This window comes from Phascolarctos cinereus, unplaced genomic scaffold (assembly GCF_003287225.1).
Source record: "Phascolarctos cinereus isolate Bilbo 61053 unplaced genomic scaffold, phaCin_HiC Scaffold_3;HRSCAF=262, whole genome shotgun sequence".
Lineage (NCBI taxonomy): Eukaryota > Metazoa > Chordata > Mammalia > Diprotodontia > Phascolarctidae > Phascolarctos > Phascolarctos cinereus.
Window position 1 is genome coordinate 229,920,839 of NW_027555736.1, and position 16,266 is coordinate 229,937,104.

General features: G+C 36.1%; 1 protein-coding gene across 5 annotated transcripts in view; it reads right to left on the minus strand.

The window, feature by feature from the left end:
- The window catches only part of RBM25 (RNA binding motif protein 25), a 47,294-nt gene that overhangs the window by 9,365 nt on the left and 21,663 nt on the right, over positions 1-16,266 (minus strand). For 2 of the 5 annotated variants that reach the window (XM_020986358.2, XM_078151488.1), the window contains 9 exons: positions 15,406-15,566; positions 12,734-12,952; positions 11,213-11,266; positions 10,882-10,965; positions 7,094-7,380; positions 3,295-3,511; positions 3,076-3,165; positions 2,057-2,130; positions 760-910 (listed from right to left, as the gene is read on the minus strand). In XM_020986358.2, coding sequence (XP_020842017.1) covers positions 760-910; positions 2,057-2,130; positions 3,076-3,165; positions 3,295-3,511; positions 7,094-7,380; positions 10,882-10,965; positions 11,213-11,266; positions 12,734-12,952; positions 15,406-15,566 — 1,337 coding nt within the window. The remainder of the gene's footprint in view (positions 1-759; positions 911-2,056; positions 2,131-3,075; positions 3,166-3,294; positions 3,512-7,093; positions 7,381-10,881; positions 10,966-11,212; positions 11,267-12,733; positions 12,953-15,405; positions 15,567-16,266) is intronic. The other 3 variants (XM_020986359.2, XM_078151489.1, XM_020986361.2) reach the window with 3 other exon arrangements.

The following is a 16,266-nucleotide window of genomic DNA, read 5'->3' on the forward strand; positions in this document are numbered from 1 at the left end:
CTGCACGAGAAGCTATGCTGAGCACTGCACAAAATGTTACAAAACACAAAGTACTCATTTTAACAAATCTGAAAGGAAAACAAAGCAATTATGTTTTCAAACTTTCATTTAGAAAATTAATGGGGAAAATGACCAAAAGTGTTAAATTCAGTGATCCATACACTATAATAGGACATCTCAACTGAGCTATCCATGATCAGTTCTTGCTTACCGAGGATCTAGAGTTGCCAGAGTAACTCTAAATATAATGAATATGACAGATACGGTGGGTGACTGTCAGGTAAAAATAAAACACATCAGTACCAAACTTGGTAAAAATGATTTACAGGAAACCCTAAAAGTATAACAAATAAATATATCCCAAGAATATAGCAGAATCCTTTCAAAATTTCTCCGCAAAATCACCTAAATGGTACTATTTTTGTGGATCACGTAAATTTTTTACAGCTAGTTTTTACAAATGGAAACTTCTTTTAACTTAATTTTTAGAAACAAACACTTAGATGTGAAAGAAAGACAGAGTGACCTCAATTTCCTCATCTGTAAAATGAGCTATATAACAGTTTAATTATCTCAGAGGGGGAATACTTTGTTAAGTCCTAAAATGCTGCAGAATATGAGTTCTTATAATTATTGCAAAGAATGCAACCTGAGTCATTGCTGTTAACTAGAAACTGAATTCTAAATTAGTTGATTTCACTTAGTGAGGAACACTTAAAACACATTATCTTTTCTCAAATGTTCCAGTTTATTTCTTACTCTTTGGAGCTCTGCATCTGGGTCTGGATGTCCTTCTGCCAGAAGACGCTGTCTTATTTCTTCTAATTCCTCCTTCTCTCTCTTCCTATCTCGTTCATCTGCTTCCATTTCTTTCTCCCTGTCACGCAATCTTTTCTGAAGTGCACTACCCCTATAAAAGAGAAAAGTCTCAATGCATTAGTTGTTTTTCTTCCAAAGGTAATAAGCAAATAGTGGAAAGAATGTTTCCAAATAACCCCATTTTCCAAATAAAAAAAAAGCTATGTTCCTGAGAACAAGGGCCACAGCTTAAAAGTTCTCTGACATTTCCTAAAACATCTAGATGAGTCTCAACACACATTAATACTTATTCACTGACAAGTACCATCAAGGATATTATTTCTTCTAAGCTATATTAGAAAAAATAAGCCAATCTGATTTTTAGAAAGCAACAACTAGTATGGTTTTCAGTGATCAGTGAAAGAGGGGCCATTTCTTGTCTATCTGACTAGGAATATAACATAATATGTGATTCAACTTTCATTTGGCTCTAAGGCAGGATACCAATATTATGAAAATAATCAGTAGCTTTGAATAGCCTACAACCTTAAACGGACTGCATTCTTATTATTAATAGAGTCCCCACAACCTTACTTGAATGATGAAGCTTTTCTTCTTGGGACTACTCCCAGAAGAAACTCACTATGCAGGACAGAAAACGGAAACAGCGGGTATAGAATAGTTTACCCAAATCTTGTAATACTGTTCCTGTCTTAGTTTTGGTTCTACTCTTGACTGTCACGGACCTGTATCGGTAACGTGACAAACATCAAACTCAAATGCATCATACATTAGAGATTACAATCTATACTGTTCCATTTGCTATGATGAACACTAATCAAGTTAAGAGTGTCAAAAAGTCTGCCACCTTCCTCCTTTCATGAAAGGAGGGAGCTCATGGGTATGTAACTACATACAATGTCAGAAATGCTCCTGGAGGTGTCAGCAAGTAATGTAAAAACCAAAAGTCATCAACAAAACATGTTAAGAAATCTTTCAAATACAATGAATTACAGGTTGGAAGGCTGGCTGTCAACACTACAGAAGGAAGTCCCCTAATGTCTTATGGGCAGGGGTAAGATCCTGTTTCAGGCTCCACAGGCAAGCAACAGTTTTCCGCATGGTTCCTAAGATCAGATTTTTCAAAACCCTATCAGAGGTCTGTATAAATCCTTACATTTCCCTGGGAAAACAAAGCTCATTTTTATTAATTTTTAAGCAGTTGAAAGCATAATGTTTATTCAAGAAGCTTACTTACCTATAATATTTAGGATCATCTCTATCATCATCATAATCTTCCAAGAATTCTTTTAGTCGTTTGGCTTCTTTTGCCTTCAAAATAAAAATCACACACACACACACACACACACACACACACACACACACACACACAATAAAACCTTTATAATTACCATAAGACCTCACGAATCTAATCTAAATTCACTTCTGCTTAAGCCAAATTAAATTACATTTTTCTTCTAAATTCTGAGTCAGACTAGAATGTGCAAGGTGACAACCAGCAAAATGAGAATCATGCGTGATATCACCCCAAAATCTCTAAATAACTTTATTACAAGAGAAACTGTTAAAGCTATAGGGAGCTTAGCTAAATAGAGGATTGGGCAACTAAGTCATTTGTAAGTGATCCATTTAAAAATAATGCCCACTATTTTTATCAACAAAACAGAGTTAACACTTTGATTTCTTATTCCTACCCCTAGAATTTAAGGTACAGGGTGTCCCAAAATTCTTAGTGCACTTTGAAGCTATTAAAAAAACTTTAGTAGATTAAAACTGCACTAAGACTTTTGGAACACCTTCTATAACAGACAGAAGCACAAGGTGGAGTCATTAAAATAATTTTCTCCAAAGAGGAGAATTGAAAAAATAATAGAATTTCAGAAAGAAAGAACACATGCAACACACTAGTGATACAAATGAAAAACTTTTTTTAAAAAATTTCAAATATTTTGCTTTTAAAAGCTCCATGTATCATAAACCCTTTGGTATTACAGATTACCAAATCCAGGCCACAGTCTTTTTTTATGATTGCCGTAAATAATACAAAATAAGTAGATAGAAAGAAAATATGAACAACTCCAGAGCCAGAAAAGGATACTGTATCAATTGTAGTTACAGAATTCTAAGATAGCACACATTCTTTTGTTGTATCAGAATTTTTTCTCAAACCTGATAATGAATAAAAAGTGCCAAGTGGGCACATCAATCTTTACTATACAGAAACTCCTATTTAATATCTTTGGTCACAATGCTTACCATTTCTCTCCGTCTCTCTTCTTCTCTTTCAGCCTCTTTCTCATATTCTCTAGTTTTCTTCCGTTCTCTGATCTCCCAATTCTTAAGTCGCTGAAGGAAAATGTCAGAAGTATTAAAAAAAAAATAATAACCCTACAAGAATAAGCTTGTCCTTGACTATGACAGAGTGAGCCCCGCTGCAGCAGAGTTAAGAAAAGGAACCTTGGCTCCTCCTATTACCTCTTGATAAGCAGCTTCTTTCTCCCGTAACTTTCTCTCTAGCTTTCGCCGTTCATAAGCATCTTCTTCATCCTCTTCCCGGTCTCTTTTCTTGTCTTTTTCTCTCTCTCGCTCTCTTTCTCTCTCTCGTTCCCGTTCCCGTTCTCTTTCCCGCTCCCGCTCACGCTCTCTCTCTCTTTCCCTCTCCCGTTCTCGTTCACGGTCTCTGCTCTTCTCTCTATGTAACACACAGTACAAAAATCATTCTCTTTTCTTACAGACATAAGCCAACAGTAGAACAGTTCATTATGAGACACAGCTAGTGCTTAATTTCCAATGAAATCTATTTTTCCTACTTGACTTCATCCAGAATGCTGATGAAGAGCTATATTCCTGGATCGTATTATAATCAACAGAGGTATTCTATTAGCATTCTTCTTGATATTCCAAGAATTTAAGTTGATATTTTTGGTATGGACCTTTGATTCTTTCAGAGTAAAGGGCATCCCTGTGAGGAAAATGCTTCTAACAACGAAAATCTACAAGTTCTGCAACTTATAGTCTTACCAAGTCACCTGGGCACTGAGAGGTTAAATGACTTGTCAAAGGTCACTCAGAAAGTCTGTGCAGGGGTGGATCTTAGACACAGGTCTTCCTGATTCTGAAGTAATATCTGTATCATACTATTACATATATGCATTATAATTTCATATCATTAAAAGTAAATCAGAGTATAAGAGAACAAAATAACTTACTCAGTAAAACTGTACATGTTAGATCCCAATCAACAAGGTAGTGTATTATAATAACTCTATTTAAGATTATATGATTCAAAGCTACATGGGGCATTAGAGATCATCTGGTCCGGAGCTGTCAAACTCCCAGCCCTCTGTGTGTGGCCTGAACCAGATTAAAACGCAATTGGGAAATGTAAATAATTTTATATTTACAAAATAATTAGGAATACAATATAACACTGATAATGTTAATTTGTGGTTTTCTATTCGAGTTTGACACAGTTGCTCTATTCCATTTCTATAATTTTACAAATAAACCTGAGGCCCAGAATGTAGAAATAATTTGCCTGAAAGGTCACTAAGTTAGTAAAGAACAGAGATGGAACCCTAAAGCAAGATTTTCTTGGACCCTAAATCCTGCCCTCTTTTTATTATTGATTCTCTTATGAATATTGATTATATCTCTTTATTTAGATGACAGTATGATTGGTTTAATGATGATACTTTATATATAAATCATAGAGTAGCAGAGAGCAACTTAAATAGTAAGTCAGATTGCAAAAGTGAAAAAACTTCAGTGCACTCCTATTTTATGAGACAGAAAGACAATAAAAACAATCACGTGCCCCATCCCCTCTCTGAAATTTTATAAAACCAAAAAACATACTTTCATATTATGTCTGATTTTTTAAACTTCATGTACAGCAATAGGATAGCCTTGAAAATTATTCTGACCACCAAATGGGACACTAAATGAGCCTTTGATTCAGTCAAAAGGCCACACTTAAGGATCTAGAAGATCACATGTGGCCTCCAGGCCACAGGTTCCCCACCCCTGCACTAAATTATCAAGAGGAGGTATAACTCAGTATACCAAAGCAGGTAAGCTCAATGTAAAAGAACTTTATCAGTTATGGTTTGAGTGGAGGTGGGAGGGAAGTCCTGCTTAACCCTGAGTTGATAAAAGTCAGTTAAGTCAAAATATCTTAATATGCAAATATATTCATTAAGTTTTAACTACGAAAATCTAGAAAGACATCACAACTTTCTTATTTAAATAAACTACTTGCGTCTCAAAACAGATAATGTAGCTAAAAGTTTCTGTAGGTCTCCTTAAATCCTAGCTTGCAGAAGATACTCAAAACAACGTTTCAAAAGTAATCAGCAACGACAATAACAAAAATTACACTATAAGTTGGACTAATAAAGTGGTAGAAGGTAAAGAAATAATACTTCCGGCTTATGCCAGGTAAAATTACCACAAATTTTAAAATATAAACAAATTGTTTTACCATAATGTAAGTCAGTTAAAAATGAGTAACTTCTTAGAAATCCCTTCTTATTCTCTTGAAGCTGGGTATGATAAAAAGAAGCATCATGAATAAAGTAACTGACCTGATGTCAGGAAGACCTAGAGTTCACATCCCACCTCTGACAAGCCATGGTTATTTCTTTGAGTCTCAGACAACTCGCCTGTGAAATACTACACTGACAGATCTAGAGACACTTAAATTCATATCTTCTCATACATATCTTCTCATACAGATATATAAAAAAGAGCTAATGGATGACCTCTTTACAATACAAAAAGCGTGAACATAGTAGGGATGCATCACATAGAAATCACTTTTACCCCTTTCTTATTTCAAGATCCTAGGTACTTTGCATATGCTCTGTGGATTGGGGTTGGTTTATGCATTTAGAAAGATTTGATTTGTGTCATTTAAGTTTTTATATACTACACAACTGGACTAGCTGAAGTGTTGAGTTGTAATTCAGTAGAAAAGCAATTCCTACTGATGGTAGGAAAAAGAAACACAAGGAGCTCAGCTGTAACTCTTTTCCCATCTATAATACATCCCTATTGCCTTACACAAGGTAGCTGTTTAATAAATGCTCGTTGAACAGAGTTAACTTAAACAGCACAGTACTCAGTTCTTTTATCAAAGGTATTAACTTTCTATCATGGAAAGGGGACCAAAGAGGATACTTCCTTAGGGTTAACTGTTTACCGAATTCTCTGAAATCAGGTACACAAAGCATTATTTTAATAAGCTTTTATAATCCGAGAGATCATAACGAAGAGGGCACAGAAGTGAAAATCAAGAAATTTGAATGTCTCAGTTCTTTTACTAATGACGTATGTGACCCTAGAATGCTCAACTTCTCAATTTCCTGATCTGTCAAATGAAGAATTCTAATAGATAACTGTTATATGATTCCACGAGAATAAATTCGATACCTCAGCAGCCATACCTACCCACCTTTTTATTTTAATCTAGCACCAGCTAAGACAGTAACAAGCTACCTAGTACGGAATAAGGTAGTTCTGCCCTGAATTCCAAATTTCTAATAAGTAAAATGAGTGGATGACTTCTAACATGTTCTAACTCTAAAATTTTTCAATTCAAGATAAACAACTTTGTCATACACAAATCTTCCTTACTAGTGGGATATGGTAATTGGTCATTTGTGCTTCATATTTTAAAAAAATAATAACTTAAGTCCAATAAGTCTCTAAAACTCTGAAGTCCTCCCAAAATAAGCAAATCAATATAAAGACACTCTATGCTCTCATCACCTCTGGAGAAAAATTTTGTGTTAAAATGCAGTACTTGAGATGAAAGCCTATTGTCTAGTTTCCAAGTATCAAAGCATATGGTAGGAAAAAAGTAATGCAGAAACTCTATCAAGTGGTTATTTATACACAGATATACATATATATACATATGTATGTACACAGATATGTACACATATACTATAGAGAGGCACTTCATCAGTAAGGCATAACCAGTGATTTGTCCAGCAGTTGTGATGGGTGGCCCTGGGCCATTCACAAGTGGTTAGAGGGAATATTGCATGACCAAATCCACTTTATAGCCAATTATACACATTGCGATATATTAAAAATGTAGTCAGACTAAAGATGAACTTAACTAGCCCTCTTAGGAAATCAAATCCGTGACTTGGGAAGCATTAACCCAAGCTCTAAAAACACAACAATAAAAAAATGAACACAATGTGCCTTTCATTCACGGCATCAGGAAAACACCCACTACTGCTGAGGAGTCCAACGGACTTACCGTGATCGACTCCGATCTTTGTTACGGTCTGAGCTCCTTTCCCGGTCCCGGTCCCGGTCTCTCTCTCTATCCCGGTCTCGGTCTCTCTCCTTTGTCCGGTCTCGGTCCCTATCCCGCTCTCGTTCCCGCTCCCGTTCCTTCTCCTTTTCTCGTTCACGTTCTCTTTCCCTTTCTCGTTCCCGTTCTCGCCTTTCTCGTTCCCTTTCACGTTCCCTCTCTCTTTCTCTCCGTTCTTTCTCAATTTCCTGTCTCTCTTTCTCCTTTTTGCCTTTCTCTTCTTCCAGTTTCTAAAAACCAATAAAAGAACTTTCAGAATTAATTCTTTAGCTGAGAGATTCAGATTTTTCCCGGCGCAATGCCCAATAATGGGAATGGATGCACCAAAACCAGTGGTGCTTTAACATTAGACATTTAATATGTTAACATTCTATCTTATAAAAATGATAGATCAAAGTGCAGCAATCACAAGACTAGAATTCGTGCAAAAGCATAGATTCTAAACAGACCAGCAATCTCCAACCTTGGATGCTGGGAGATTGTATGAGTATGGCCGGCCTTTCAATACATACATAATGGCTACACTGGAGATCAAATGCACGGTGGTTCAAAGTGGGAGACAAAAGTCTCCAGAAACACAATGAATCACTCAGCACTTGACTGCAACTGTATTTTGTGCAAAGAAATAACTAGAAAGCAGCTTAAAAACTGGGAAATATGAATTGTAACCCCAAAGAACTCCCAACCCAGGAAAAACTACAAACTTGGGGGCTTTGGGGAAAGAATGGAAATCAATATCACTACAAAACCAGAATAGTTCATTGTTCTCCGGTCTTCCCACCCTCCAGAAAGCTGTCTAGCTAGATCCAGGCAAGAGCTGTACTATTATCTACTTTATTCCCACCATTACAAGATGGACAGCCCACCAAGTATTTAAAAAGGTTGGAAATCACTCATTTCAAACAGAGGCTAAAAAGGGTTATTTGCTACGGTTTTACAGAAATGTATATAAACTGTATTTCTCCATTTAATTAAATAAAAAGCAAAGCAACATATCTATGCCCAGAAATCCTATAAGACAATAAAAATACATCAAGATAATGACAAATCCATCCTTGGAAGCAATTGTTGTGTGTTAACTTACAGATGCTGTGCTAGGACATGGACCGCCAACACTGGATTAACCTTGCCTATAAGCTATGTTTCTGGGAGGAAGAGCAAGTACATGGTTCACAAATAAACCAAATAACAAAGACAAAGTTTGTCAACCTGAAAGATTGCCAGTGTACCACATGGTTTTTACACATACTCAGCAGAAAAAAACCCCAAACAGGAAAAAAAACCAAAACACGTTTATCTCTTTGGCTCCATGTTTAGTGCCACTGCAATGAAATGAAAACTTCAACAATAAATGTGCATTTTTCTTTTCTTCATCATGTAAAGCATTTAAAACAACTTTAAAAAGCAATCTTACCTGTTAGACACTCTTCCCTCTTGTCCATGGATCAGAGAACTGACACAGAATTATGAAATAAAGCTAATTCACAAGCGATCAATCTATCCAGCTACTGCGCCAGTCTGTATTTAACGTGAAATACAGGCAAACACAGCACCAAATACATTGAGATTACAAAATGGAAGAGAATAAAAATGGCAGAAAGCTGACAGAGACAAACAAAACTGAAATCCTATTTAAAGGGGTAAGGAAATTCAGCCTTTAAAAGATCCTAATATCAACTTTTAATTTACAATATGGGGCTAGACTACATGAAAACTTTGAAAGTAAACTTACCTCAATTTCATATACTTATATAAAGATATGTGTTTAAATACTGAGATGAGGGATACTTACAGATTATTTTAGCTGTTCCAATAGTAATTTCTTTGGTAGCATTCCTGGATTTTTCTCCTCAAAGCACACTTTATTCAGTGTACTAATTCTTTCTTTAGTATATCTTTTGGATTATGTAAATTAGGCTTAGTTTTTTAGGACTCATTTCAAAAGTTTTCTTCTTGCAAAGCCAATGAAAGAACAGATAAATCTAATTTATAAAAGGCATTTATCTAATGGATTTCTATAAGATAAAAGGTCTAGAGAAAAATGAAATGGGGCTAGGAAAAGAAACACAGATGTAGGAAAGGAACAGAAAAGGAGAGGTAAAAGAATCATCAATCTTACCTTGTGTTCTCTTCAGACTCGTCCGTGCTGTAAATGGACGCCCCCTGCCACGCTGATTACCCTGACAGTCTGTGCTTATTTAATAAACTCATACCAAAACATGCAAAGGTTCACTGTGCTCATTACTTTGTCACTGATGTTCCAAAAGACCCCTTTAACCATACCACCCAAATAAAGGAACAACCATTTTTTAACCTTTTTGGAAATCCAAAATAGTCCCCAACGAAATATGTCTGAGGCAGTAATATGCCTGACAGCTTCTCAAACTCTGAAGCATATATATTTTAGACTGATTTTTTTTAAACCACATGATTTTATCATAATATGCTACTGACATGACAGGGCTTATTTAACAAATCAATGATGACAAAAAAAGGGGAGGGGGGAAACCACACACACACTTCTATAACATTTTCACTCTTACTTGGTCCCCAAACTTGAATGCTGAACTTTGCCAAAAAAGACTCTTATTTCCCCACATTTGCATTCCCAAAATTAATTCTGGGAGAAAAATAACATGTTTCTTGTCATATTTATAGTTGCTGAATAAAGCACTACAAAAATGAGAGAGGGCTAGACACAACGGATGACTTGGATTTGTGGGGTTAAACCACTTCACCAAATTCCAACTTTGAATTTTGAAAAAATAAAAACAAAAAAACCCACAACATGACTATGTGAAGAAAAAAACACTTATCAACATTTTACTGCTGAGTTACTGGCTACTCAGTCCTAGGGGGAAGAGCTAGTACCATCTTAAAGCTTAAACATTAAAATACATTTCATGCAGAATTTGCTTTTCATGGTCCATAAGCATCACTTTCAAAACCAGAAAACATTCACAGATGTGCTAACATTGAGAAGCTTTTGTAGGCAAGGCTTATAAAAGGGATTTACTCTTGCACAAATATTCATTTCCAAGCCAGTTACCCCTTTGCATATTTTTCTGAGGGGGCATCCATAAATATAATAAAAAACAGAAGCTCATACTTACATCCTATTCCTTGTTACTTTCCAAGCTGAGAGTTTCATCTTGCATTAGTCACCATATGATCTCTATCATAATGGTGGGGGTCAATGAATAGATTAGCTTTATGGGAATTTACAGTTCTTCCATGCATCTAAATTTTGGTAAGTCTGGTAACCACTGACCTACTTTTAAAATTTTCCCCCTCTCAAATTAAATCTATGCAAATAATAACCCTTAAATTTAGCTCTAAATCCAACTGTTTTCTTCCGATTAAGCTACACAATTGCCCACAGAAATACACTAAAATGTATGTTATCCTGCTGCCCCCTTGAATTGTTATAAATTTTGAACCTGATGTTTAGGTTGAAATTTATGGAAAACAAATATTCTTTAATTCACATTAAAGTGAGATGACTGCACAGCAATCATTAAATAACCGAAAGAACTAGACATAAAATGTACAGGACCACTTTAATGTGGTTCTGGTCTTTGGTTCTTGTTTTCTATCTATATCTATTATACCTACTATAAATAGCATTTTTAATGAATTCTAATGTAACGTTGATTTTAAGTGGTCTTTTTTTCTTTTTGGATTCTGTAAAAAGTCTAGTTTGGTATCAAATGCAAAAACAAGAATACTACCTTGTGTGTGTCTCTGAATTTACTGATCTCTCGTGATATCAGGTCTCTTTTGTCTTCTTCCATTTCTATAGCGTTTATATCTTCCTAAAAGACAAGGGGGACAGGAGGGAAAAAAAGAATGAAGGTCAATCAACATCGACACAAAGAGACAAGAGAAAAGTCGAAGGTTAGAGGTTTTGTACCAGTCTTGTAAGAGAAAAAAAAAAGCCCTTCTGCAGTATCAAACCTGACAATCTGATGTTAATGAGTGAAAAATCAGATGGACAAGAGTCACAAATCTGGCAACTAGCAGTAAATATAGTCATTGTCAAAGCCTACAATGTAAACGAACCTTGGTGATGAGTGGATAAGGGATCAGTGGGGCCACTGGAAATCTGCGGAAAATCTGCGGAAAAATCCACGAAGATTTTTTTTTTTAAAAATAGAGTTCACACTACTCTGAAAAACAATGTTCTGTATGTTTGTACTGTAAGCAATACTGTATTGCTGTGATATCATTTCCTTGTCAAAGTTACTTGATACTAAAAAATAGACTTCACTCACTCTCCACACCTCCCCCTCCCACAACCCCTCCCCCCTCATTCAATGGAACAGGGAAGGGACTCAGTGACTAACATTAAGCAGAAATTTTCTCCTGATCCCCCTCCAGGAAACAGTGGACACTGACATGAGCAAACTTCTCCCATAATTCTTTCCATATGGTAGGTTTTCTTTCTTTCCCTCCCAACCCAAGCCAAATGTGGAAGCTGTTGAGTATTTTCCTCCCTCCCCATTAAGGGAAGGCGTGCTGAGGGAGTCAACCCAACAGAACTGCTTCCACTGGGTCTTTGAGAGAACCCAAGGGCCAACACTCCAAGGGCTTGGCGACTCCCTGTTATAGCTGCCCTGTTGAAGGCTGGATCAGAAAGAACTGACTAAGGAGAATGAAGGCATTTAGCCACACATAAAACTGCTCAAGATCATCTGTGAGGAACTGAAATCCAAAGAATAACATAAACCTTAAGTGTGACTTGGTAAGTAATCACATTATAAAGGTTTTACAGTACTTCTAAAATGGTATAAAATATTATCATGCATATAAAGTATTTCCCATAAATGTAGATAAAATTATTTCCATTCAATGTTTCTCAACAGTATGCCCAAAGAAAAGGGTAGGAAAAGACCTGAATATTTCCTTTTCAACCTGGATTTCCTATTCCTCAGACTAACTGAAGTGGAGAACAAAGTAGGGATGTGACACTCAAGACCCTGAGGAGGAGTGTTTCATCTCGCGCTGCTCTTTCAAATTCCTCCAGCTAGATAGATGTTCAACAGCATTATTGTCGATGGAGGGGTATGAGGCAAGGTTTCTAAAGGAAAGGCAGCTGAAAATTAAAGGTGAGTGAAGATCCTCAGTGAATGAGACCTGGTTTCCCGCTTGGAGCAGAGAAAAAAACAACCATGAAAAGGGGATAAGGCAAAGTGAGATAATCGCCATTCTAATATCTTTAGGGCTAGCCCCCATAACGGAAAAACTTACTTTGCACATAATCAAGTATTGGTTTACCCTTCATCATACAATTAAAAAAAAAACAGAACTAGAAGGGTGAACCCATACATAGGCAGAAGCCTCCATGCCACAAAATTTTTTCTATCACAAAAATACAAAATTTGTGGTCACAAAAATTAGGAAGCCAACTTCCTAAGGCATGACAGAAATTAATTAAAAGCTTACTATATTCTGATATAAACAACTAATCAGTTTCTTTTCCCATCAGAAGTTTGAAATTAGAGCAACTGTATAAGACAACAGAGATCATAAAAAGTAAATCGAAGAAATAAATCTGTTTTGTCCGAAATCAATAACACATACGTCCTCCTTCTTTTCCTTTTTCTTCTTCCTGGGGTGAGAGTCAGATTCCTGGGAGGGGGCATTGAGCTCGCTGGAGTATTCCCGTATTAACACTTCAATGGCCCCTTTAATGATCTGATCTCTTCTTTTTGTTTCTTCATCTAAGGCTTCATCGTCATCATTTGTAGTCTCTGGCCTGGCATTCTTGGGAAACAAGGCAAATTCAGAAAAATCACCAACCTAGAAAGTGAAATTTATTTTGAAGCAAGAGTTGGTAAAACCCAGTGTTTTCTCCAAAACACTTGTCTGGGAGTCCTTGTATGCAGCACTATTTTTGTTATCAACTTAGCAAAGCTAAGTTTTGGTTTAATGTCTGGGATTTTTTTTGTCTCGTCATTTTCTTCCCACTTCTTTCTCCTTTTAATACTTAAGAATCATGGGACCTAGCCTACCACAAAAAAATCAAGTTTCAGGACCATCACTCCACATAACTTGTGTACAAGAAAGATAAATGTTTCTACAACACAGACTCCCACATTTTCTTTCTTAAAAGTTAGGCCAACTATAAAGCTGTTGTTTTTTTTTTAAACCAAACTCTCCATGTTGTTAAAAAAAATCATTGTTTAAACCCACATATTCTATTCTTCCTCCAATATAAATCAATACTCTCCTAGAGATAGTATGGTCTTCAAGGTAGGCCTAGCTACTTAACACTACTTCCTTCTATAAAAAAAAAAAAAAACAACCTGACTCTAATGTTCCCCTAATCTTTGCATCTGAATTGTATTTGTTTCAACTAAAAACCTACTGATTAAGGACAAAATCTGGTTTGTGTTATACAAAGACTAATGCTTGTTCAATTAGTAATGATTTCAAAAAATTTAACAATTTGGACAGAATACTCTTAGTATCAGATTTTTCCATGTGTTACAGAATCCTCAAAACTTGGATGGAGAGTGAGGAAGAAGTGATAAGCAGGACAGACATAAAACAAATTATGTCTATTTTACTGTTCTTTCTTTCTTTTTGGCAATTGGGGTTAAGTGACTTGCCCAGGGTCACACAGATAGTAAGTGTCAAGTGTTTGGTCTGAGGCCACATTTGAACTCAGGTCCTCTTGACTTCAGGGCTGATGCTCTATCCACTGCACCACCTAGCTGTCCCCTTTACTGTTCTTTCTTAAAAGTATCAATTACAGATCAATTTACCTGCCCTGCATTGGTAGCTTATGGTCACTGTTACAGTTATAGCCAAAAGCCAGGATGCTGTTCCTGAATAAACACTTTGATTATGGTGCTTCATGGTAAACAACTCACATACACATGTAATTTGATAAAAGTCAGAAGCTTTGCAGTTCACTTTAATTTGAAAAAAACAAAACAGGAACCATGTAGTGCTACCTTCCGCATTCAAAAGGCTGTAACTAGTTGATCATTAATTCAACAAGTATTTACTAAGCACCTACTGTATGTAAAGTGCTGTGAGAGATACAAAAATACAGACTACAGATTTTCTAATAACTGGGGGGGGTGTTCCTCAGTTGGAGAGTTGTCATTCTATATAGCTTAACAGTTCTTAGTTATTATGTGTATTCTAGCAGACACAGCTCCAAAGTCAGGGAACTGTATAAGTAAATCCATAAATAATGATTTCCTTAAGATTCATGGTTTTATATATAGCATATACTGATGTTTTGAAAATCTACAAATTAGGCTGGGTGAAACTTTCATAAACAAGCAACATTTTTCATTAGTTAATGAACTCATTCCCACATGCTATGGACTGAGAGAGAAAAGCCAGTAGTAGATCAAGAAAAACAGACAAATCTGTGAAGAAACCCTGGGCCCACTTGTTACATGCAGAAAACTCGTATTTTCTTAGCTGATTAATATAAAAGCTGTTAGGAGGGGCTCAACACTTCCTAACAGGCAGGTAACATACAAGTATTAGTGAGCTGAAGCATTATTTATAGGTTGGCTAATTTTGGTGAGCCAAAAAAGAAATACATGTTTACAAGGCTGGGTAAAAGATTGTAGCCAAGACTGGCGAGCAGGCAATAGAATCACATCTACTATCACAAAAGAAGTGGAATGGAAGAACAAGATGTTCAAGTTTGGGACTGGCAGAAAAGACCCCCCCCCCCTCAAATAAAACCCTCCACTCAACATCCCCACTTCTTAGGGTACCTTCAAATGCCCTTGAATAAAGTCATCCACCTACTCACCTGGTAAGATTAATAATTTATGTCAGACAAGTAGTAGTAATAGTAATGATAAATAACAACTATAACAATTCACATTTTTAGAATCTATATACTTCTATAAGAGGATGACAAGCTGCTTTAAATTGTGTAGGTTTAATTATAATTTGTACTTACTTACAAAGCTGTCTTAATGAATTAGTTCTGTTTGGAATAGTCTGTACCAATGTTTTCTCTGGAAAGTTAACCTTGTCCAGCCTCCCCTTCCTACCTTCATCCCAACCTGGAACAAGCAAACCAAGAGTCATCCACCCACTGTGGGCGGATAAAATATTTAAAATACCTACATACTTTTTTAAAAAAAGTATGTTCTCTGGTCATAACCACCTATCAATATGATCTATTGAAGCCCTGCATAAAAATTTCAAGACAAGAAACATTTCACTCCGAACAGGACAGCTGACCTACTGGAGTGACTCGCTGAGACACATACCCCATTGGATGCTTTCCTCTTCGCTTTCCATTCATCTAACTGTGCCTTAGTCTTCGCATCAACTTTAACCAGGAGCTTCTTCTCACCAATCTGAAGATCATGCAACAATCGAAGGGCACGGAGAGTAGATTCAGGCTCTTTATATTCACAGAACCCAAAGGCTAACAATGGATATGAAGAAATATGAGAAAATACCAATGTATTGATGGTTTTCTAAAAAAAGCTTATGCATTATTAAACAAACTCATTATGGGTACATGCTTACAGTTCATGGGTTTTACAGGTCCCTTTTATGGACTCCATTATTCATTAGCACCTCCACCAAGAGGGAGGAGAGGGGAGAAGAAACTCAAATCAGACAATTCACTATGTTATTCTCTGATAAAATTATAGCTGGAGGCTGAATTTAATGACTAAAATGAGAGTTTGATCTTACCTATGGATTTTAATTCATACTATCCCTGTTCCCCACATTATTACTAGTAACTAAGAGTTACTAGTAATGTTTACTATTTCCTCAATTTCTTGAATTTCGTAGGATTTTTAAAAAATGTACATTTCTTTTTACTGACAGATCAACTTTACTATTACTACCACCTTTGAATAACAAATGAAAGGGCTCTTGTATGGTTGAATTTCCATCAAAAAGCACAAAGTGACAGTTTGTTCACTTTTGGTATATTCCAGAGCACCATGAAACCCTGTGGCTGCTTATCTTCCTCGATAGTTCCATCCTCATCATGAAGACCCTTTTCAAACCTCCTTCCCCTTACCTGACTGGTTTCTGACACATGAAGGAAAATACCAAAATAAAATATCAAATAAAACACTAAAACAATAAACCGATCTATTATATTCTTT